This window comes from Garra rufa, chromosome 1 (genome assembly GCF_049309525.1).
Source record: "Garra rufa chromosome 1, GarRuf1.0, whole genome shotgun sequence".
In the NCBI taxonomy this organism is placed as follows: Eukaryota; Metazoa; Chordata; class Actinopteri; order Cypriniformes; family Cyprinidae; genus Garra; species Garra rufa.
In genome coordinates this window covers 56601161-56625695 of record NC_133361.1, presented here as the reverse complement: position 1 = coordinate 56625695, position 24535 = coordinate 56601161, and the positions used below count along the sequence as shown (strand labels likewise).

At 36.3% G+C, this 24535-nt stretch overlaps 1 protein-coding gene and 1 pseudogene across 1 annotated transcript; both read left to right on the top strand.

The window, feature by feature from the left end:
* Positions 1-2618: 2618 nt before the first annotated feature.
* Positions 2619-7025, top strand: LOC141317863 (dehydrogenase/reductase SDR family member 7C-B-like; annotated as a pseudogene).
* Positions 7026-13853: 6828 nt separating this feature from the next.
* Positions 13854-24090, top strand: tsen54 (TSEN54 tRNA splicing endonuclease subunit). Its single transcript, XM_073833995.1, has 11 exons — positions 13854-13920; positions 15854-16012; positions 16122-16185; positions 16267-16350; positions 16666-16764; positions 16977-17029; positions 17129-17233; positions 19556-20136; positions 22344-22404; positions 22574-22687; positions 23045-24090. The coding sequence occupies exons 1-11, from the start codon at positions 13859-13861 to the stop codon at positions 23190-23192; spliced, it is 1530 nt and encodes a 509-aa protein (XP_073690096.1). The 5' UTR covers positions 13854-13858; the 3' UTR covers positions 23193-24090.
* Positions 24091-24535: the final 445 nt, after the last annotated feature.

Below are 24535 nucleotides of genomic sequence, written 5' to 3'. Positions count from 1 at the left end.
AATAAATAAATGAACACTGATACATTATTCAAAATATCTTCTTTTGTGAGTTTGAGTGTCGTAATGATGCCATATTTTTGTAGGCAAACCTGGAAGGCATTGCACTGGTTCCCTTGACAAAAACCCAATAAGTTTTTGTCCTTGAGTTTTGGATTATTGCAGTAAATAAGTTAATCATATTACTCTTCATAAATGAACACAGTTTATTTGTCCTGACATGTAAAAACAGTTTGGCATAAAGGCTATAAACAAACTACACAATGTTCACATGACTTCAATCACCATCATTACACTTCCAACAACTCTTTCAGTCTTTATTAAATAAATAAATACACACACAAAAAAAAAAAAAAAAAAAAAAACACATAATAAGGCTGTGAAAATCCGTAGTAGATTGTTTTTTCTGTTTGCCATGACCTGACAGCCTCTGTAGTTTTCACGATGCGTCATCAGTCGGCCATATTGGTGTCACTGAGTGTAAACAATGCCACTGAACTGAATGAAGTGCATATATTTTGTTGATTACTGCTGCTGAAAATGCTCAATTATTGTCATGTTTTGGTCAGACTGGGAGAAACATTTGGAGTAGGCGTACTATAAACTTCCAAAAGTTAACAAATCAAGGAGAGGAGTGCAAAAAACTGTTTGAGGAACAAAAGGCATTTGTGGTTGGCCAAACTGAACCAGGATTTGCAGGGCAAGAGTCTTGACAACATTCATCTTTGTTCTGATCATTTCCAGTCAGGTAGGTAAAATATTCGGATAATATCTTAAGCGGAGACATTTCATAAAGTGTTTTTTTCAGACTAGCGGAAAGAAAACATCCAAAAGACACTGTTAAGTGTTTCTTTTATAGCACTTTATCTATTTGTGTCAATAGATTTCAATATACATATTTTTAAAAGATGTTTCTCAAAATGAGTTTTTTTTTCTCCCAACACTGAGCCATAAATCTCCACTTCAGTAGCACTTACACCAACAAACTTTACATTTTATACCCAGTCTATATCCTTAAGGTTTTAACAGAGAGATTCATATATAATTTGCTTTGTATATTTTTTTACAACATTTTATTCCCTTAAAAATGGTTTAAAAAAAAAAAATACTGGAGATAATGGAGTGACAAAATTAAATACCCGAAATCGTTATAATGACGTGGTCAGCAGTTCTCTAGATAACTTACTTTTCATATTATTGCACTACATGTATTAAGCTTATTTTTTAAGGTGTATACCATTTGGATAGCCTATAATATGGGGAATATACTGAATTCGTCAAACATTTTGCATGATGGCATGAATTATTATATAAGTATAATATCTCATATTAAGCCTATTTTATTAAAGTAGTAGTTTGAATGTTTTATTCATTGTTCATTGTTTTATTAATGTTTTTTTTTTTTCAAAACTAACATACTTTTTTATCAACAGGTGGAGAGACAGTCTGGGCAGTAGCAACAAGACAACCAGAATTATGAGTAGGGATGGGTATCATGAAGAGGTGCTGATTTGGTTCCTCAGTTGTTCAGTACTAAAAAATTGATAAAGCAACAGGACCAATGGTGCTGCTATTTGTATTTTAGACACAACCACATATCATCCAAACCATCTCTAAGTAGATGGCAGCAATTATTTTTGTGCACACTACAGTTCAAAAGGTTGGAGTCATTTAAGATTTTTTTTTTCTATGGGAAGACCTTAATAGCAAGGATGCATTAAACTGATCAGAAGTGGAAGTAAAGACATTTATAATGTTACAAAAGATTTTTAAAAAAGGGTTTAAAATAATGGAGAGATGTAATCCCTACTTTGTTATATTAACATGTCTTACTGTTTATGAATGTTGCTATTTTATTTATTTCTGTTATCTTCTGAGAATCTCAAGAACTATGGTCCTTAATGGTAATGGTAATATTGTTTAGGTTTTGCTTCTGATAGTGAAGCAGTATTAAAGCACATCACACAGTGTATGTTTCCTACACAGGAAACAAATTAACTTAAAGTAATACAGACGTCACTACTGAATTGTTTTGATCTTTTTATCAGTATTTTTGTACCAAATTAGGGGAGCTGTGTTAATAAGAGTGCTGATAATTATTACTATACTATACCCATCATTAATGAGACATTTAATCTTTTTCAGTAAAGGTAAAACATTTTAATCAGCGGTTGAATTATTAATTGATTATTATGTAGGCTACTTTATGTATTGATGTGTTCTGTGCTCATGACTTAACACTTTACATGGTTAAATAGTAGGTGTCATGTTTAAAAAGCGATGGCTTAGTATTTGTTGAAAATAACACTGAACAAATGGATGAATGAATTAATAAATGAATACAACGTCTTTTTGCAAACTTTCAGTTTGAATTGAATGATTTTGTATTGGTTTGCATGTGTGCAGTGAATATATTCACAAAAAAAATCTACTATAACAATTAAAAACATAAGAATTTAGTGTTTTATTTTGTCATTAAATACTGATTTCAAGGTGGTAGGAGCACATCCTCGGACCGGGCTAAAGGTAAGAAGTAAATATTAAAAATACAGGGAACGTGCTAGTTTTGGTCGTCAGGACGTACTTGCCACGCCCTAGCAATGTAACACTATAACGTCGCCATGACGAATATGGGAATCACAAAGTTACATCGATGGTACGTTATTTGGTACGTCGCTGTGACCAATGTCGTCCTTTAGAGTCACGTCCTCACAACGTGGCAGTTTGGTCGTTTAGACGTACTCACCATGTTCCAGCGACGTACAAAATAACGTTGCAACGACAAATATCCCTGCTGAAAAAAACAGCATATGCTGGTTAGGTATGTTTTGGTGCTGGGATGCTGGTTTTAGCTGGTTTATGCTGGCCCTTTGCTGGTGTATGCTGGCCCTTTGCTGGTTTATGCTGACCCTTTGCTGGTTTATGCTGACCCTTTGCTGGTTTATGCTGGTCCTTTGTTGGTTTATGCTGGCCCTTTGCTGGTTTATGCTGGTCCTTTGCTGGTTTATTCTGACCCTTTGCTGGTTAATGCTGGTCCTTTGCTGGTTAATGCTGGTCCTTTGCTGGTTAATGCTGGTCCTTTGCTGGTTTATGCTGGTCCTTTGCTGGTTAATGCTGGTCCTTTGCTGGTTTATGCTGGTCCTTTGCTGGTTAATGCTGGCCCTTTGCTGGTTTTATGCTGGCCCTTTGCTGGGTTATGCTGGTCCTTTGCTGGTTAATGCTGGTCCTTTGCTGGTTTATGCTGGCCCTTTGCTGGTTTTATGCTGGCCCTTTGCTGGTTAATGCTGGTCCTTTGCTGGTTTATGCTGGCCCTTTGCTGGTTTTATGCTGGCCCTTTGCTGGTTTATGCTGGTCCTTTGTTGGTTAATGCTGGTCCTTTGCTGGTTTATGCTGGTCCTTTGCTGGTTCATGCTGGTCCTTTGCTGGTTTATGCTGACCCTTTGCTGGTTTATGCTGGCCCTTTGCTGGTTTATGCTGGTCCTTTGCTGGTTCATGCTGGTCCTTTGCTGGTTTATGCTGACCCTTTGCTGGTTTATGCTGACCCTTTGCTGGTTCATGCTGGTCCTTTGCTGGTTCATGCTGGTCCTTTGCTGGTTTATGCTGACCCTTTGCTGGTTCATGCTGGTCCTTTGCTGGTTTATGCTGACCCTTTGCTGGTTTATGCTGGCCCTTTGCTGGTTTATGCTGGCCCTTTGCTGGTTTATGCTGGTCCTTTGCTGGTTCATGCTGGTCCTTTGCTGGTTTATGCTGACCCTTTGCTGGTTCATGCTGGTCCTTTGCTGGTTTATGCTGACCCTTTGCTGGTTTATGCTGGCCCTTTGCTGGTTTATGCTGGTCCTTTGCTGGTTCATGCTGGTCCTTTGCTGGTTTATGCTGACCCTTTGCTGGTTTATGCTGACCCTTTGCTGGTTCATGCTGGTCCTTTGCTGGTTTATGATGACCCTTTGCTGGTTTATGCTGACCCTTTGCTGGTTTATGCTGGTCCTTTGCTGGTTTATGCTGGTCCTTTGCTGGTTTATGCTGGTCCTTTGCTGGTTTATGCTGTATCTTTGCTGGTTTATGCTGGTCCTTTGCTGGTTTATGCTGGCCCTTTGCTGGTTAATGCTGGCCCTTTGCTGGTTTATGCTGTACCTTTGCTGGTTAATGCTGGCCCTTTGCTGGATTATGCTGACCCTTTGCTGGTTTATGCTGGTCCTTTGCTGGTTTATGCTGTACCTTTGCTGGTTAATGCTGGCCCTTTGCTGGATTATGCTGACCCTTTGCTGGTTTATGATGGTCCTTTGCTGGTTTATGCTGGCCCTTTGCTGGTTTATTCTGGCCCTTTGCTGGTTTATGATGGCCCTTTGCTGGTTTATGCTGGTCCTTTGCTGGTTTATGCTGGTCCTTTGCTGGTTTATGCTGGTCCTTTGCTGGTTTATGCTGGCCCTTTGCTGGTTTATGCTGGTCCTTTGCTGGTTTATGATGGCCCTTTGCTGGTTTATGCTGGCCCTTTGCTGGTTTATGCTGGCCCTTTGCTGGTCCTTTGCTGGTTTATGCTGGCCCTTTGCTGGTTTATGCTGGTCCTTTGCTGGTTTATGCTGGCCCTTTGCTGGTCCTTTGCTGGTTTATGCTGGCCCTTTGCTGGTTTATGCTGGTCCTTTGCTGGTTTATGCTGGTCCGTTGCTGGTTTATGCTAGTCCTTGACCAGCAACATGACCAGCATAGACCAGCAAAGGACCAGCATAAACCAGCTAAGACCAGCATCCCAGCACCAAAACATACTCAATCAGCATATGCTGTTTTCTTCAGCAGGGATGGGAATCACAGTATGAAGGTGAAGGTTCCTGTTCAATGTCTGTCCCTCAAGATGGACAGAATCGTCATGGATGTGAACTACTTTAGGGCCAATCACACTGGTTAAGGGTAAAACACCAGTGTATTTCAAGCATGACAACTCTCTCAATAGTTTTAGCATGTTCATGGATATCACAATGTTAATGTGTTTTCTTTTTTGGCTAACTGGATTTGCTACGATAGTGTATTGCTACTTCCAATAAATAAATGTACAGACACACTGCTGTGAGCATGTAAGTTATGTTCATGAATAGTCCCATAGCCAATGTAGACAGGTGGAGCTTGGGGAGGTGGAGGGTTTCACGAGAACCAGTTACAGTAAACATTGAACCAGACTATTAAATGATAAGGGCGTCGGGCGGTTATTAGCCTCCACGTCGTGCATTTAAAATCCTTTAATGCACAGCAAACCGTTGATTATCCCTTACGTATCTCAGGAACCAATTAGCTTGTGCCATGTAGTAAATTATGTGATTTCTATCAGACTGTGCCATCTGGAGTTTCATGACTGAACTAGATATTTACTGTTGCAGTTGTTCTCCCATCACTGATCCACAGAAGAACAAGTCACATTCTTATAGTCTACAGCATTCAGGGGAAATTAACGGTGCCTTTCCGTGCCACCTGTGAGTTTTTGTGACTAGTTTACCTTATTTTATACTACAGGGCCGTTGAATGCTTGAATCTGATTGGCTGACGAACGTTCTAGAGGTATGCATTATATTCAGGGAAACGCACGGCGAAAGTAGTTCCAGGCAGCTTTAGACCGCAGTGCATGTATATATCACTTCGCCATACGATTTCAGTTATTTCAAAGGTCCTTACAGCCCAAAACAGCAAAATAACTAAAACCCACAATGACACTGGCCAAACTAATAAATACAGTAAACATCAGGATAAAAACGACAGATTATTTCCATGTTTTTTTGCACAATATATTACGTTTTATTATGTACGGAAAGCACAAACTCTTTTTCTCTCGCCCTCTCTCACTCACCTCACAGACGCACACACATAACATTACAGTTTGCACTCGCGTTAGCATTCGCGCTAATGTTGTTAGCACTGCTCTGACGATTAACAACTTAAAAACGACATGACAGCTCCCACACGCGAGGTAACAACGGCGTGGTCTTGAAGAAAATGAACTTAAAGTTTAACTGTTAGTAGAGACGATGCTGCCAGTCACCCTTGAGAGACACACACTCATACACTTAGTGACTCTCCCTCATTCTTTCTGTCTGTCTGCTTGTTTGTCGGTCTGTCTAAACTTCATTATTAATGGCATTATTTTGCTATTAACAGCCCAAGCGTCGTTACTAGGTCTAAAATGACGTTTTGGAACTAGCAACGAAGCTGTTGAATGAGCTGCGTAAGAAATTAATCCTACTCACAATAGCGTTTTAAGGATAAAAACGGGACAAATGTCTTGAAATGTATCATTTGATCGATGTCTTGAGGTGTGTTAACTGTAGTATAAGCGGAATAATTGACTTCGGGCCGTAGAATTCTACGAAAATAATGCACACATGCGTCGTGACCGCATCACCACCTCGGGTGTGCATTATTTTCTAAGAATTCTACGCCCCGTCGTCAATTATTCCTTACATAAACTTAAATGTTCATAAAACTAATCAACAGTTATGAATATATCAAGATGTCTTGAATATTTAGATATCTTTTTCAGTGTAAGATGTTCTGTATTATTCAGATGCTGCCTCCAAGCACGCCGTTCAGGCTTTCTTTGACTGTCTGCGGGCTAAGGTTTAGGAATATGGGATAACCGTCAACACTGTCAACCATACCTTTATAAAAACTCAGAGCACAAACTCAGCAGATGAAATCACAGCAAAATCCATGTGGACAGGTGAGTGAACTACACTGTCAGTTCAGCAAATAACATGGTTTGACGCTCATAACATCTTACTTGTTTGTTCACTAAATTGTCTTCGATGTTCTGTTTGGAAACTGGCTGAAAAAAATCAGACTTCAAACCCAAGTCCCTTGGTGTGACCCCTAAAGAGATGGCCACTGAGCTCCTGAGGACATTGAGCAGCAAGAAGAAGGAGATTTTAATGGCCCGCTCCATCTCTAAAGCAGCTCTCTATGTCAGATCTCTCTTACCCAACCTGTTCTTCTCCATCATGCCAGCAGGAGTCAGAAACACCGCAGCTGTGGAGATGCCTGATGATTAAAGGACAATGGGTTTTACTAGAACTTATCTACATTTATTATGTTTGGCATACAATTGAATAATGAATGTCACTGTGCTGTGCTCAAATATGGAGATAATGATGAAGTCAGTATGACTGTGGATTGGTTGGGACTTTGTGAGTTTTGTTAAAAACAAAGAAATAAACCTGAAATTTGTCCAAATCTATAAGCCAACATAAAGTTTTTCTTCACAACTAATGTAGTTTATTGTTTTATTTACTAAAGTAATTAAAATTCGCATGCAATTGTTAAATTGGGTCATATGTGAGGATCTAAGGCTGTAGTTCTTTGGTGGTGGTGAGATGTGACAGATGAATAAACAGCATTACAGCGCCATCTTCTGGTATTGTTCCGGACTGTTTGGTGACGGAACTGCCCATTTCAAATGATTATTAAACCGCAAGCTAACTATGCAAAAACGGTCCTTCCGGTGCACTTAAGTGTCCGAATTCACTCACTCGTTTTCATTATAATATAGGTATAATATAACATAACCTATAGGCCTAGGTGCGTTCGACTTTTTAATTTTTTTTTATTTAATAGAATTTATTTTTGTTTTTTGTAAATTGTGTCTTTCTGTAAAGAGTATCAACATACTGTTACGCAAAAAAAAAAAAAATTCAGATTCGTCTGACAATAAAGTCAAATATCATATCATATCGGCTGCCGCCTGACAAAAGCGATGACTTCTGGTTAGATAATTTGTCCGACTTTGCTCGGCGCTGCATCCTCAAAAGTTCAAAAGAAGTAATCAGCAATGCAGTAATCCTGTCCTAAGAGTGTTAAAATATTAGATATCAGATATTTTATTCTTAACCTATTTGTCATCTGGACTTGTCAACTTCCACACAAAAAAAAATGAAGATTTGTCAAGTTACCATCTCAGTGCCTACCCAGATAGCACACGTATGTCTACAAGATGTCTGTTAAAGATCTCTTGATCTGGAAAGCATCTGCTGTGCACAAACGTCTGGCAGATGTCTGTAAGATGTCAGTTTTACAAACATTCTAAATCATAAACATCTAATAGACGTCTATTTGACACCTGATAGGAAGGTTGCAGATGACCAAACTACAACTTGCAGATGTCAAATAGACGTCTCCAAGATGTACGTGTGCTATCAGGGCTAAGCACTCTATTGCTTTATCATGTTGTTACTACTGTTAATATTATTATTACTATTATCACCATCATTATTATTAGGCCTAATATTATTATTATATTATTATTTTAATTTAAAAGGTGTTGTTCAATAATTCCATATTATACATCTTCACTATTTGTGAAACCACTATGCAAACCACTATTTATAAAACCTATGTGTAATCACTCTGCTGGAAATATTAATAAGCTTGTTATTTTTATCATCTGAAACACAAAGATTGTTTTGTTCCAAATCAGGTTTGAAAAGTGTGAGTAAAGTATTTTTTGATATTTAAAAATGTTATTTCACAGTTTAAATTCACATTTCATTACATGAATACATCACAAACAAATCCGTGTATCATTCGTCCTTTCCATTTTCAATTGATAAATGAAAATCAAAAAATGAAAATCTGATTGGTTTTCTTGTTATTTAATTTTGAATCAGAAACGAAAAATGAAAATTGTCTTGTTTTTCATATTTTAAAATTTCATTTTGCATCAAAAATACAAAATTGAAAATGGTCCACACAACAGAATCTGTTTTTAATATTTAATTGCTGGGTTGTGCGTCACCCTATGGAAGCCCATTTCCGCCACTGAATAAAAAAAAAAAAATGAAAAATCACTTTTTTTCTCAGATTTGCGAGTTATATAGTCAGAATTGCAACTTTATATCGCAATTCTGACTTTTGTTTCTGTTCATTTGTGACACTTTCTGGCAAAGCACAATAGGAAACGGAGATCTTGTCTTGTTAAAACGACATATTATGTCAGGGCCGGAGTGGGACTCCTTTTCAGCCCTGGAGTTTCAAGCCTTAGACCGGCCCACTTTAGTTCACGACTGACTATATTAAAATGACGTCATTTCCAATTCAGTGCAAATACAGTAGCCTAATTGTTGCTTCACAGTGAAGATTTATTTGAACAGTTAACACAATGTAATGTTTAACAGTATCAGTATCTATTTTCTGTTAGAATTAGTGCTCATAAATATCCAAACCTTGAAATGAAAAAATATCAAATAAATACAAATATATATTAAGCTATATGTATAAAATAAAGATTAAAATAAAATGTATTAAACTTTCTAATGACACTATCATGTCTTTTTCAAGTAAACAGCTGCTTTATAAGTTCAAATATTTTTCATAAATGAGAACATTAAAGGGTAAATCTCCAACACTATTCTTTTAAACATCACAATGTCCTTCTCTGCAATATCTGAATATATATTCTGTGCAAAATTGTTCACAGATATCCAGTCCTTAAACACAAATAAAGAATAGAACAAGTATTGCACTGTCCTACCTGCCCATTCTAGTGTGTTAGGCTCATGACTGGTGCTTGGTAACGTTACGGGGCCTGGCTCTTCACTGTTAGCAGCAAACTGGACTAGAGGCTGCTGCTGCTGAAGAGCAACCGTACAAGAAAAAGTTTGATACATAAACATGAACGATGATTTGCAGACATCGCTGTTTTGCACTGCTCCTAACTAGCTTGACGTTAACCAGGGGTGGACTGGGACAAAATTTCAGGCCGGGAAATCTCACACTTATCCAGGCCATCCCACACCAAAATTTGAAACCCTGGACAACAATATTTTTCATCATCACATAAAGAAAAGTTGAAATCAACTGGGTAAAATAATTAAATGCTATCTCTTGAACTTCCAATTTGCCTTTTAATCTCTTTTAATCTCTCTGTCTCTCATGTGTGTTTACTTTTTAAACTAATTTTCTTGTATCTGTCACTTTTGTCATAAACACATCTCCACCTTTACAACCACCTATACAGTACAGATCTAAGGTTGGTCTTTTTTAAAGAAGACAATCAGCAGATTATTGCAGAAATACTGAGACCTTTTTAAAGACATTTTTTTGTCAAGATTGTAAAAAGTTGTGATTTTGTAAAATGACACTTGACATTGCTGCTAAGGGGGAGGAGACAGCCACCAGGATGGTTCTTTAGCTTCTAAGATTTCAAAATTATATATAATTTATGATTAGTACTAAAACATTTGATAGAGAAAAGGGCAACAGAAAAAAAGAGGGCCACTACATTAGGACCATGTGTTATTTATTGTCGTAATGTTAAAATTAAAACAAAAATTAGCTACATCTTGAATATATCTTTATTTAAAAATCTTAAAACTAAACATGTTTTGCATTATCATGGGTCATGTTTGGCCCAAAGGAAAATTAACCATGATATTATTGAGCCTATGGTAAACATTGTAACCATGTTTTTTTTTTTTTTTTTAGGATTGATTCCCATTAGTATAATCACAATTTTATACCATGGTGAAACTATAGTGTAGCAAAACCATTGTATAACTATAGTAAACATGTTTTGTAAAACCACAGTTAATTTTTAATAAGGGTAGCTCCCTAAACCTGTTTTAAAACGATATTTTTTATAGATTAACATTTGTTAGCAGTTCAATACTTAAGTAAACGAAGACAAAACTACAATAGTCTGTTTACAGATGTAACTGACCTGCACTTTAGGTCCTAAACAGGACAGATTTGTCTCTCTGCTCCACCTGGGCACTTCTACTTCAGTCTCGCGTCGTTTTGGCGGACGCGCGGATGCGCGGAGCGCGCGCGAGATGAAACGCGTGCCAGTTAAAACTAACCGATTTATGATTTATTAGAGTTTTATTATTGAATGGCTAATTCTGAAATAACCACTTTAGTACATTAGGCCGGCAACAAAAACAATAACAACAACAATATTAAATAATAATAATAAAAATTGGAGGGTAGCGGGCCAAAAATTCTCCCGATGGACAGTCCGCCCCTGGCGACTGCTGTGAGTGCAGGCAGCTAGGGACACCGGCCCTCGCGGCCAAAAAAACGGACCGGCCCACCGGGAATTCTCCCGGTCCTCCCGATTAGCCAATCCGGGCCTGCACACACTCCTGAGATAAACAAATAAACAAAAACTTAAAACCTGAAATAACAGAATATGTCTAAATGAATATGAATTATAGTGTTGTTTAAAATTAACCAAGAAATGAGTAAGCATGCGTTATACTGTGAATGCCGCCACCCCTTTCTGTTAAGGCCTATAGTATACAACACTATTGTCCTAATACTCAACTATCCAACCCTTGACAGATGGGTCTTTTGATTTTAGCCATGGATCTGCTTAAGTTTTCTCCTTTCATACAGCTATTGGTTAAATACAATTGAATTATTTCTTAAATAGTTATAAATGAGGTAGACACATTACTGTTTAACAGATAGTATAAACAATATGAAAAATTCATAACAATCCACTTAATGCAACAGAAAAGGTAACCCTAATCACTCTTCTGCTAATAAAAAAAACTATACATGTGAAAGTAAAAATGGCAAAATAAAACATTAACGTTACTTACCTTCACATGCTTCATTGAAGAAGTAGTTCACTTCCAGAACAAAAATGTACAGATAATGTACTTACTAGAGATGCACCGATCTGGATTTTGGGGGCCGATCACCGATCACCGATCACCAAAAGCAGTATCTGCCGATCCCGATATTACCGATCACAGCGTCAAATCCATAAATTCTTCAATATTGTTGTCTCATGTACAAACATTGACATTGTATTATTAGTATAAAAAGTAGGAAATGAGAAAGTATCATGAATTGACCAGTTTTATTGCAGGCTGAGGCAAATTTCAATATTGAACACTCTCAAGACTCTCATAGACAACTTGGACTCAGCTTACATAGAGTAAGTGTTGCTTACTATCTTAAACTGTCTTTTGGCAGTAATTATGTACAACACAACATTTCACTCTTTTAGAGCTGACACAATTTGTAAACTATGAACCTTAGTTTTTCTGTGGAAAAAGTTAAATCTAATAAAAGAGTTAAATCTTAAAATAAAAAAATGATTATGTGCAAAACACACATGTGCACCATAATAAACATTTAACTCTCAGGAGGCTCTTTCTTAAAATCACAATTTAGAGTTTAGCAACAAGCTTTTTGTGGAAAAATAAAATAAATATGCCATACATATGCATATACACATACATATACATATACAGGGTGCAATTTGTGAAAAAAAAAACAGAGGGGGGGGATGCTTTTAGAAACTTTTTTTTCTCTCTCCATAGGGAGAGGTTGACCAAACTGTTACTGTAATCTGTTAACAACGCGCATTATACCCGTCTTTTTAGGCAAGAACCAGATAATGAGTGTCAGGTCATGAATTTTTTTTAATATGACAGAAGCTGTATTATGTGATCACAATTTAATAAAAACATTGTATTAATAGTAATGGTTTAATTTCAAACAACGAATACATTTTATAGAGAAGGTGAGCAAAGTATCAACGGAGCTTTTTGGAAACTCAGAATCAGTAAACCACTGCGTCGCAAAAAGATTCACTGTTTTGAAGCGCTCCAATCGGATCGCGAATCATTTGATTCAGTACGTTCAACTTCAAAGCGCGTATGGCGAATCATTTGATTTAGACGACTTTAAAGCGCGTATTGCAAATAATTTGATTTAGATCGGGACGTAGGAGCGGCTTCGCGGGACGTTTTATCCCCACCGTGGATAAAAATAATTCAGCAGAGGCAGGGATGCATAGACCAGAGGGGAGGAAATCCCCTCACCGGCGACGTCATCTTCAGTGTTAATGCGTTGTAGAGACAAAGAGTACTTCTATACTCTTTGGTAGAGACAGCCACGCCCATTAGGAGACCCTAGTCTGAGAAGTGGGAATGCGTGCTCTGGCGGCTGTTTGTTGTTGTAAACGTCATCTGATCGGCCTGCTCTGATCTATTTTGAGAACTCCGATCAAAACCGATAGCGCCCCTATCGGTCGATTGCGATCGGATGCCGATCGATCGGTGCATCTCTAGTACTTACCCCCTTGTCATCCAAGATGTTCATGTCTTTCTTTCTTCAGTCATAGGGAAATTATGTTTTTTGAGGAAAACATCAGGATTTTTCTCCATAATGGACTTCTATGGTGCCCCCGACTATAAACTTCCAAAATGCAGCTTCAAATGTCTCTAAACTATAACGGCCGAGGAAAAACGGGTCTTATCTAGCAAAATTATGGGTTATTTTCTAAAAAAAATTAGCTCTAGCTCTGTGTGTACTCTGTGTGTAGATATAAATTGTACATATGGCTCAGATGTATCTTTACCACCTATTATCTTTAGTTTGTCAAAATATTTTGAGCCCTTTCCTGCTTAAGAAGCCCTTCTTCATATAATTTAGCGTCTCCCACATGTCTTTTCCTTTGTTTAGACAGCATTAGCAGAACATATTCAGTATTAACTGTGCAATCCATGCTGTTGTTTACATCTGAGTTGCCAAAATGGCCGCACATAACTGCCGTAATTGCTAACCCTCTATTGTGCCGTAACAATTGGTACACAAATGTGTTTAAACTTATGCTTTAAAATATGGCAATATCTTGAGCTTGTGTTAAACACAGACTTTATTTCAGGCATTTAATTAAAATCATACAAAAACATTGAACCGATTAACGTGTACGCATCTCTTTTTTGGCCTACAAATAGTACAAAAAAATACGCGTATTATGTGCTGTGCTGTCATCTACTGGTAAAGGCGCTTTATTGCATGTATGAGGCTAAATGCTAGCCTTTGTGCACTAGGACCCTGAAACGACACTAGCTGTCAGGCAGCAGTAAATATGGCAGACACAGACACTTCTACAGATGCTCACAAACACAATGTTTTTGAGGAGCTGCTCAGGTAACCGTCATCATTTATTCATTGTAAGAAAGGCGTTGTGCCCTTGTGTGTTAGTTTATTGTTTTGTTTGCAGTTTGCAGTAACACAAGGAGAACTAACACTCTCTTGTCATGCTGGAAACGAAACATGCGCTAGCCAGCAAACACGCAAAAGTTAGATCACGTGACACATGGTTATGACAGAAAATGTTGCCATTTGATAGAAATCAGTTTGATATCTGCTGCAGATTTTAAATTACTCTTTAAATGTGTGAGGGTCAACTCACATTTGTTTCCATCTATGCACTGATACACAGTACAGGCGATGTTTGTCGGGTGTTTCAACTATGAACACTCCTTTAAAACAAACATTACATATAATCACATTTGTGTACCAATAATAACGTACCATTATTTAAAACAAACAACGAACAATTGTCATGCTCACCACAGCTCAGATTATTCTTTAATAACTTTCTGAGGTGAGTACTGTGAAATTGCATGTGAAATTTCTCACTTTGTTGGCTTACTTAAACTAATTTACCATCTTAGATACAGACATAATTTAACACTTTTTGCATAATTCGACAATTACAGCTTAACTGAAAATGACACACAATAAAATATTAAGCTCTAAAGTATTCTAAAGTAATACTAATCTTGTGTTTACTGTAACTGTTTCATATATTGCAAGTGTGTTCTAGTTAAAATGATAAACAGAAACATGATTTGTTTAAATTATTCTTACTAATAATTTTCACAAAAATTAGAATTGAAATGTTGTTATTGAGATTTTTTTTTAAAGAAGTCTCTTCTGCTCACCAAAGCATGCATTTATTTGATACAAAGTACAGCAAAAACGGTACAATTTTGAAATATTTTACTATTTATAATAACTGTTTTAATATATAAATATATAATTAAAAATATATAAATTTATAAAATATATAAATTTCAGCATCATTACTCCAGTCTTCAGTGTCACATGATTGCTGTTTTAGAAACATTTTATTATTATTATTATTATTATTATTATTATTATTATTATCAATATTTAAAACAGTTGAGTAATTTTTTTCAAGATACAGGATGAACAGTACGATCCAAAGATCAGCATTTACATGAAATAAAAAAGCTTTTGTAGCAATATACACTATACCATTCAAAGGCTTGGAGTCAGTTTTTTTTTTTTTTTTGGAAAAAATTATAGAAACTCATACTTCTATTTAGCAAAGTGATGATAAAGACATTTATATTGGACAAAGATTACAAAAGATTTCTATTTGAGATAAATGCTGTTTTTCTGAACCTGCTATTCATCAAAGAAACCTGAAAAAAATGTAACTCGGCTGTTTTTCACATAATAATAATAATATGATTTCTAAAGGATCATGTGAGTGGAGTAATGATGCTAAAAATTCAGCTTTGAAATCACAGGAATAAATTACATTTTAAAATATATTCAAATAGGAAACTGTTATTTTAAATAGTAAAATTATTTAAACATTTTCATTTGTTTTTGCTGAACAATGTATCAAATAAATGCAGGCTTGGTGAGCAGAAAGGCTTACTGCTTAAAAACGTTTGACTGATAGTGTATATACTGATGTTTAAAGTCTGGGTTTATGACAAGGGTAAAACAATAAAATCTATACATAAAGGAAAGTACATTTGAAAAGTTGCAAAAATAAATAAAGTTTATAAAAGTTCATATGTGATATTTACGGTAGTAAATTTACAAAATATCTTCTTGGAACGTGATATTTACTTAATATCCTAATGATTTTTGGCATAAAAGAATACACGTTACTTATGACAGGTTTTGTGGTCCAGGGTCACATATAACAACAAAAAGTTAAATATTTTTTTTCACTCTGAGGTTTGTCACAACTTATCAACGCATATTATTTATATTTGTACATCACATTCCTTCATATTTGTCTTGGCTTTTACAGTCCATCAGAGCTGTTTGAGGCAAGGTCCCGGAGCCACAAGATACCGGTGAGGGGTCAGAAAGACTTCCTGCCCAATGGGTCGGAGCAGCAGACAGCCCGTCTGCAGCAGAGTCTGGATGAGCACTGGACGCTCCTGGCCGAGGAGAGAGTCGAAAGACTGTGAGTGATTTCATAAAAACGCACACTCACTTACTGCACAACACAGCAAAAGCTAAAAAGACTGAAAGAAATGTGAAGCTGTTTTTGTGTTTCTTATGCATCTGCACAGAGGGAATCTAGTGAAAGCTGTCTGGATCCCTGATGAAAGACTAGTGGAACTGCAGTCACCAGCCGTGAGTCCACGTCAGGCATCAAATGAAATATCATCTCATCCGTTTATAGACCACGCTTAGTAATTATGTCACGTTCTGCAGGGGAAGTTTTGGCAGACGATGGGCTTTTCAGAGAGAGGCAAACAGTACCTGCGTCCTGAAGAGGCTCTCTACCTTATGGAATGTGTGAGTGGACATTTTCATACTCTTATTTATATCAGTTTTAAAGAATGAGAAGTTGGTAAGGCTTTCGTGCTCACCAAGACTGCATTTATTTAATTAAAAATACAGTAAAAAGAGTAAAATTGTGATATATTATTACAATTTAAAATAACTGCTTTCTATTTTAATTTCTGTTCAAATGTAATTTATTTTTGTGATCCAATGCTGAATTTTCAGCATCATTACTCAAGTCTTCAGTGTCACGTGATCCTTCAGAAATCTAATAGGATTATTATCATGTGTAAACTTTATCTTTGCCTTGATTCCTTTCTGATTCAGGGTAATGTGCAGGTGTTTTACCGGGACCTTCCTTTATCCATTCAGGAGGGATATGAGCGGTTTCTCTCTTGTGAGACTGTCACTCTTCATCAGTACCAGGTTTGTCTCAGCTGTCACCTGAATGAGAAAACACTATTCTTAAAGGTGCACTCAGAATTTTATGGCATTAAAATAGTTTTACATATGACATATGTTTGAGGTGATGTACAACGTTCAAAACCACTGTGATGAAGAAGAGTGAAACATACCATAAAAGCCCACTGAGTGCACCTTGAAATATTCGTAAGTGTAATTTGCCTTCTTTAATTTAGGTTTTTGGACATTTGAAAAGGCTTGGGTATGTTGTGAACAGATTTGACCCCAGGTAACAATCGTGTTTGTACCGACTTATCTACAAAATTATATTATGCAAATTTTCTAAAGCATTATCTAATATTTCTAATAAAACTTGTCTTTTAAACAGTTCAGTCCCATCCACATATGAGAGACAGCTGAATCTGCCTGCATCATCATTGGACAAACAGAGAAAACAGCTGAAGAGGAAACGCTCTCAAAGTCCTGTGTCCAGGTACACCTGATGTTTCCCACCAATGTTTCTTCTTCAGGTCCTTACAGATCCGAAATTGATTTATTATTATTATTATAAGGGTATATAGTAGAATCTACAGGGCTTAAAGGTTCAACCTCCATGATTTATGAAACAATCTGTTGTCTGGTTGTAGGAAAAAACCTAGTCTCATTTGCCATTAGATATTCTAAGAGATACATTAAATAAAGATGGAAGCAAAATTATATCTATTATCAATAGCCCCAATTTTCCAGTAAATTGCTGTAAATTACGGGTAAATACAAAAATGCACTGTTTGCACGGGCAACGTTCCATCTTTTTACCGGTAAAGCGCCATTCACACATCAGTTTCAAAATACCGGTAAATTCTGTGACATCATTAAGCAGAAATTACTTCTAAATGGCTGTATATGTGGCCATTTTTGTGTCAAACGTTCCCAGAGACATCGTATTAGACGACAGATATTTATTTGACGTTCTATGAACTTGTATGTGTTCATACCGGTAATCTGGATTAGTGGTAATGATACAACTTCTCATACCGGTAAACCGTTTTTTTGTTTTTTTTTTGAGGTCCTGTTCACACATGATCTCTTAACAATAATTTACCAGTAAAGAGTGTATGTGTAAAAGGGTTTGTATCTTTATATTGGATGATGCAAGATGATGAAAAAATACTTTTTTGTTGAGTTATCATGACTGAAATGCTGTATTGACCAATCAGAGGCTTATAAATGTCAAGATATAATTATTTGTGCTGAAAAATAAACGTAACATTTTGTTAAATACATAACCATGTGATTTTGCATAATTATTATAATTTTTGGAGCTTGATTGAATGCAAACCAAAAAGATTATTTCAAAATTAATGTTGAGTTTGGAATCGGCGCAGCAGTTGCTTTTAATTATGTACTGTTTGAATTACAATGATATACTGTTAAAAGTTTATGGTCTGCAAGATCATTTAATGTTATTGAAAAGCCTCTTTCGCTCACCATGGCTGCATTTATTTGATCCAAAAACAATTTGTACAAACCGTAATATTGTGAAATATTATTACAATTTCAAAAAAATGTTTTCTATTTGAAAATATTGTAAAAGCAATTTATTTCTGCGATGCAAAGCTGAATTTTCAGAATAATTATCCAGTCTTCATTTTCACATGATCCTTCAGAAACATGCTAATGGTGGAAACATTTTGGGTGATATGAGGAGGCATGGCGTCATTTAAAAAAATATGTATTATTACATTAGTTTTGGTAGCCTAAAAATTCACTTGAGTGGCTGCTAAATGCTGTTTCTACTTTGTAGGAGATCTATTGTACAAGATGTAAAATAAGTCTCGGGTGTCCCCTGAATGTCTGTGAAGTTTCAGCTCAAAATACCCCACAGATCATGTATTATATCATTTTAAAAAATGCCAATTTTGAGGGAAGCCGAAACACGCTGTTTCTGTGCAAGGCTCTTTAAATGCAAATGAGCTGCTGCTGTCTGCCCCCTTTTTCCAGAATAAGACTGTGCCTTTACAGCTCATACCTCATATACTCTCAAAAAACATCCGTTTGGTTTTGATTACCATGTCTATTGCACTGAAATCATGCTTTTTAAAGCCATATTAGTTTAAACTTCTGATATAAGATTTTCTGAGCACACTCATCCGAAGCGAACACACAGAAAGCGGCTGTCACATGGCATGTGAGTACTAAACTAAGTTCTCTTTCATGTCTTATTGCGCTTAAACTGTCAAACACACACAAGTTCATGTTAAAAACACACATGAGTTATAAAAACAGTGGGTTGTGTCTGTGAAGGTAAACAGCTGGGAAGAAGTCACATGTTTATATTAGATCTGTGTGGCAGCAGCAAAATATACAGTAAATAAATCAATAAATCCACTGCTCTGTTGTCTCCTCTGAGGCTGAGACTCTAAATAGTGTTCTGTGCTCGTCTGTGCAGTCAAAGACAGAACAGTTAGCATGCCTAGCTCAAACTTTCGCCATGGCATTAGAAATGGTACACCGTTGTCGCTTGCGAAAACAGAATGGCGGCGCCTAGGTGGAAACATGCAGATTAAGGGGCAACGATATTATAATAAGATCCCTTTCCTACATCACGTGGGAAGCTAAATCTGAGCGGTTTGTTTTTCACATGCTTGCAAAACAAAATTACTGGGTTGTCCTTTTTCATGTTTTCTGGGTTGGTAGATGCACTGGGGATGTGATTATAGCACCTAAACATGGAAAAAGTCAGATTTTCCTTATATGTCACCTTTAATTGAGCTCTGATATTCTCATCTCTGTCTTGATTGTCATGTGGCTTTAGTGACAAGCAAAACACGTCACCAGTGGAGAAGACGACAACTGAAGACCAAAGTGAGGAGCTAGCTAACACCAGTAAATCACCGACAGGTCAAACAGCTTCAGATCCACCTCTGGAGGAGAACATGCAGTCAGCTGATGCCTCTGACAGGACGTGGTGGATGGAGGAGGATGTCCAGCCTTCGTCTGCTCAAGCCCAAAGCACAGCTCCTCGCTGGGACTTCAGGAGCATCTCTTTCCCGGACCTGGGCTCTCGTAGGAGCCACTCCGTCACTCTGTCGTCTCCAGACCCCAGTCTGCTGCCCGGAGCGCTGGAGGTGGGCGGCTGCGATTTGTCTCCGTGGCTTGGAAGACTCAACGTGAAGCAGGAGAAGCTGTCGCGGCGGGACATGGAGCGTCAGAGAGAGAGGGATCGCTACCACAGGGATATTAACAGTGATCGAGAGGTGCGGCACTGCCGGAACTGGGCTGAGTATTTGCAGCTGGTGGAGGACAGGAGGAGACGGAGCCGGAGAGATAGACCTGTGCATCTGTGGGAGAAGGAGGTGACGCCGCTCACTCAGCCGGGCCAGTGCACCTCACACCGTAAGATGGCACACTTTCATTAGACAATAAATTATTAGGTTTTTTAAATGACAGTCTTGAGCCTGTGATGTTATGTCTGATCCAATCAGATGAATCAAACTCACAGATTGCAGGTCTGTTAGGTGAAATGACACACATCAGTTTAATTTGTCATCTTACTTATTTAATTGCAAAAAAAAAAGTCAGAATTGGAAGACACAAGCTTGCATGTGCAAGAAAAAAGTCAGAATTTTGAGTTTATATTGCGCAATTCTGACTTTATAACTCCCAATCGTGAGTTTATATCACACAATTCTGAGAAAAAAGTCTGAATTGTGACTTTATATCATGCAATTCTGACTTCATAACTCACAATTGCTTAAAAGCAAATGCTTAAGTTTTTTTTATCATTTTTTTAAAATGTCAGAATTGGGAGATACAAACTCATATTTGCAAGAAAAAAGTCAGAATTGGGAGTTTATTCCACGCAACTGAGAAAAAGTCTCGATTTCTCAAGTCTGTATCTTGCAATTCTGACTCGCGATTGCAAGTTTATTCGGAGGAAAAAAAGTCAGAATTGCAAGTTTTTAACTTGCAATTCTGACTGTTTTTTTCTTGCTTATATCACACAATTATGAGAAAAAAGTCACAATTGTGACTTTATATCGTGCAATTCTGACTAGATTGTAAAGCCGGTTATGTGGTTAATAGTAAATCTCCATCACATGCGTTCAGATGGCGCGGTATTTAAAACACTGAGCCGTAGATCACTGAAAAGCTACGCAATATCGCGTTCAAAATCGAATGCGATTCATCCGCGATTTTGAACGCGATATTGCGTAGCTTTTCAGTGATCTACGGCTCAGTGTTTTAAATACCGCGCCATCTGAACGCATGTGATGGAGATCTACTATTAACCACATAACCGGCTTTACTGATGAGATATGCATGACAATCGCATGCGATTTATTGCACAGCCGTAATTCTGACTTTATAACTCGCAATTGTGAAATGTCATGCAAATCTGAAAAAATGTCTGAATTGCAAGATATAAACTATATAAACAGAATTGGGAGGGTTTTTTTTCTCACAATTTTTACTTTATTTCTCGCAATTGTGAGTTTATATTATGCAATTCTGAGAAAAAAACTTCAGAATTGTGAGAAAAATGTCTGAAATGCGAGGTATAAACTCGTATTTGCAGGACAAAAAGTCGGAATTGGGCGTTTTGATCTCACAATTATCACTTTATTTCTCATAATTGTGAGTTTATATCACGCAACTGAGAAAAAGTCTGAATTGCGAGTCTGTATCTTGCAAATAACTCGTGATTGCAAGTTTATATCACAATTCTGAGGAAAAAAAGTCAGAATTATGACTTTTTAACTTACAATTCTGACTATTTTTTCTTGCAATTGAGAGTTTATATCACACAATTATGAGAAAAAAGTGACTTCATAACTCACAGTTGCTTATAAGCAAATGCTTATAAGTTTTATCACAATTCTGAGGAAAAGAAGTCTGAATTGTGAGATATAAACTCGCAATTGTGAGATAAAAAAGTCTGAATTGCGAGAAATCAACTCGTATTTATGAGAAAAAAGTCAGAATTGCGAGTTTTTAATCCTAAAATTGTGATTTTATTCTTGCAATTGTGAGTTTAAATCACGCTATTCTGAGGGGAAACAGTCCGAATTGTGACTGTATCGCACAATTCTGACTTTAGAACTCACAATTGAGTTTATATCATGAAATTCTGACTTTATAACTCGCAATTGTGTCTTAATGTCATTCAAATCTGAGAAAATGTCTGAATTGTGAGATATAAACTTGTATTTGCAAGAAAAAAGTCTGAATCGTGAGGTTTTATCTCACAATTTTGACTTTATTTCTCCCAATTGTGAGTTTATATCATGAAATTCTGACTTTATAACTTTAAATTCTGACTATGTCACGCAATTCTGAAGAAAAAACAATGTGACTACATCATGCATTTCTGAGAAAAATGTCAGAATTTTTCTGAAAGATGAAAAAATCTGAATTGGGAGTTTTTATCTATATAATATACAAATAATATTTCATACCAGGAAAATAAAAGGATATATGTTGTTAACAAGCACATAGCGTATCTCCAAAGGACATGATTTTGTGCTTAGAAAGTTAATGAGGCATATTTCAAACTGTTTGTGGAAAATGCCTTTTCAACTTACTTTCTTGTTCTGGTGCAGGTGAACTGCTGGACCAGATCAGCATTATCAAGTCTTCGAGCTTGTCAGAGGAGGTTTCCAGGTGTGTATAGCTCACCTTAACTATACTGTCCTGTGCTTTCCTAAATGAGCTTTTGTACAACATCATAATAGGTTTTGTACTTAAACGCTGTCAGAGTAACCTGGTAGCTTTGCCCTTTGTCTAAAAAAATTGAAGTCTGAGATGATTGAACTGCTGTCTGTTTTCTCAGCTTGTCCCCGTCAAACCAGTGGAAGATTAGTTTTGATGTTTACCAGCCGGACACGGTGGCAGAGTTCAAAAAGAGCCATCCTGGAAAGCCTTACACACGCATGAGTGTCTGCAGGTGAACACACTGACTCAATACACTGAAATGAGTCTGCTGACTTATTGTTTTCATTATGATTTTTCACAATAATTAATTGTCTTTTCCCTGCTGTGTTGGTTTTGTCATTTTGCCTTAGTTATACAGTGGCTGGAACATGCTGACAGCTGATTCATACTTGGAAATCAGTTTGTTCTGCAGTATTTAGCAATGAAATGGAGCGTAAAGTCTTTCATTAAGATGTTTAATAATAATCTAGATCAAGGATGTCATGTTTAAGCTCTTGATAAAATATTAAATGCTCAGACAAGAAATCTGTTGTCTGTAATAAAAGTCCCAATCTGAGCACCACAATTGATTTCTGCCTGTCTTTGACAGTTTTGACGGTCCTGTGCCTGATCTCCATGCCATAAAGCTGCTGTCGTTCCAAAGTGGAGACGTCCCAGTGACTTTTGCAGTGGTGGATCATGGAGACATCTCATTTTATTGCTTCAAGGATTTCAAATTGCCAACTGATGCGTATTAAAGAAGGATTTCTAAACCTAAAACCGGACTGAAACAATATCTGGATCTCAGGGTATTAAAGGGATAGTTCATACAAAAATGTACATCCTGTCATCATTTATTCATGATCCTAATGTTGGTCATCAGATAGTTTTGGATGGACTTCGATTGTATTTTTTGATTGGTTACCAAAATCCAAAATATCGGCAATTTAATTGTTCCATTGAAAAAGAGAAACTCACAGAGTTTTGAAACAACATCACGGTGAAAATATGATGACAGAATGTTCATTTTTAGGTAAACTATTTCTTTAAGTTGCCTTTAATACAAAACCGTTAAAAATGTGTCATGTGTAAGTTATGGCAAAACTACCATATGGAAGCCCGTTTCTAATTTTTTTTCTCACAATTGTGATTTTTTTCTTAGAATTGTGAGTTTATCTTGCAGGTCTGACTTTATTTCTCTCAATTGTGAGCTTAAATCATGCAATTCTGAGAAAAAAGTTTATATCTCACAATTCTGACTTTGTAACTCGCAATTGTGAGTTTATGTCTCCCAATTCTGAGAAAAAAAGTTAGAATTGTGAGTTTATATCTCACAAAAGTAAAGAAAGTCACAATTGCGAGTAATATCTGACAATTCACACTTTTTCATAGCAACTGATGATACAAATATAAATTCTATAGATGTAAATTCGCAATTGTGAGTTATAAAGTCAGAAATAAGACATAAACTCGCAATTCTGAGAAAAAATTCATAATTGTTTGTTTTTATCTTGCAATTTTGAGTTTATATCATTAATTCCTATCAAAGTGTGATATGTTTATATCTCACAATTCTAACTTTATAACTCATGATTGTGAGTTTATATCTCACAATTCACACTTTTTGATAGGAATTGATGATATAAATTATATACACTTTTTGATAGGAATTGATTATATAAATATAAATTATATATATAGATATATCAATTTGCAGTTGTGAGTTATAAAGTCAGAATTGTGAGTTTTTATCTAATTTATATTTATATAATCAATTCCTATCAAAAAGTGTGATGTGTTTATATCTCACAATTCTGACTTTATTTCTAACAATTGTTTAAATCACTCAATTCTGAAAAAAATTTGAATTATGAGTTTATATATCGCAAAAGTAAAAAAATAAATAAATAACAAAGCAAAAATGAGTTTATATCTCAGAATTCTGACTTTTTTTTCTGAGAATTGCATGATTGCAAATTCTCAATTCCGAGTTATAAAGTCAGAATTGTGAGACAGACTCACAATTCTTAGAAATAAAGTCAGAATTGCAATATTTAAACTCACAATTCTGACTTTTTTTTGTCTCAGAATTGCAAGTTTT

Coding starts and splice junctions, on each gene's coding strand:
- tsen54 (XM_073833995.1), top strand. CDS start 13,859: ATGGCAGACACAGACACTTCTACAGATGCTCACAAACACAATGTTTTT. Junction 16,186..16,266: donor TGGAACTGCAGTCACCAGCC/GTGAGTCCACGT, acceptor CACGTTCTGCAG/GGGAAGTTTTGGCAGACGAT. Junction 17,030..17,128: donor GTGAACAGATTTGACCCCAG/GTAACAATCGTG, acceptor TCTTTTAAACAG/TTCAGTCCCATCCACATATG.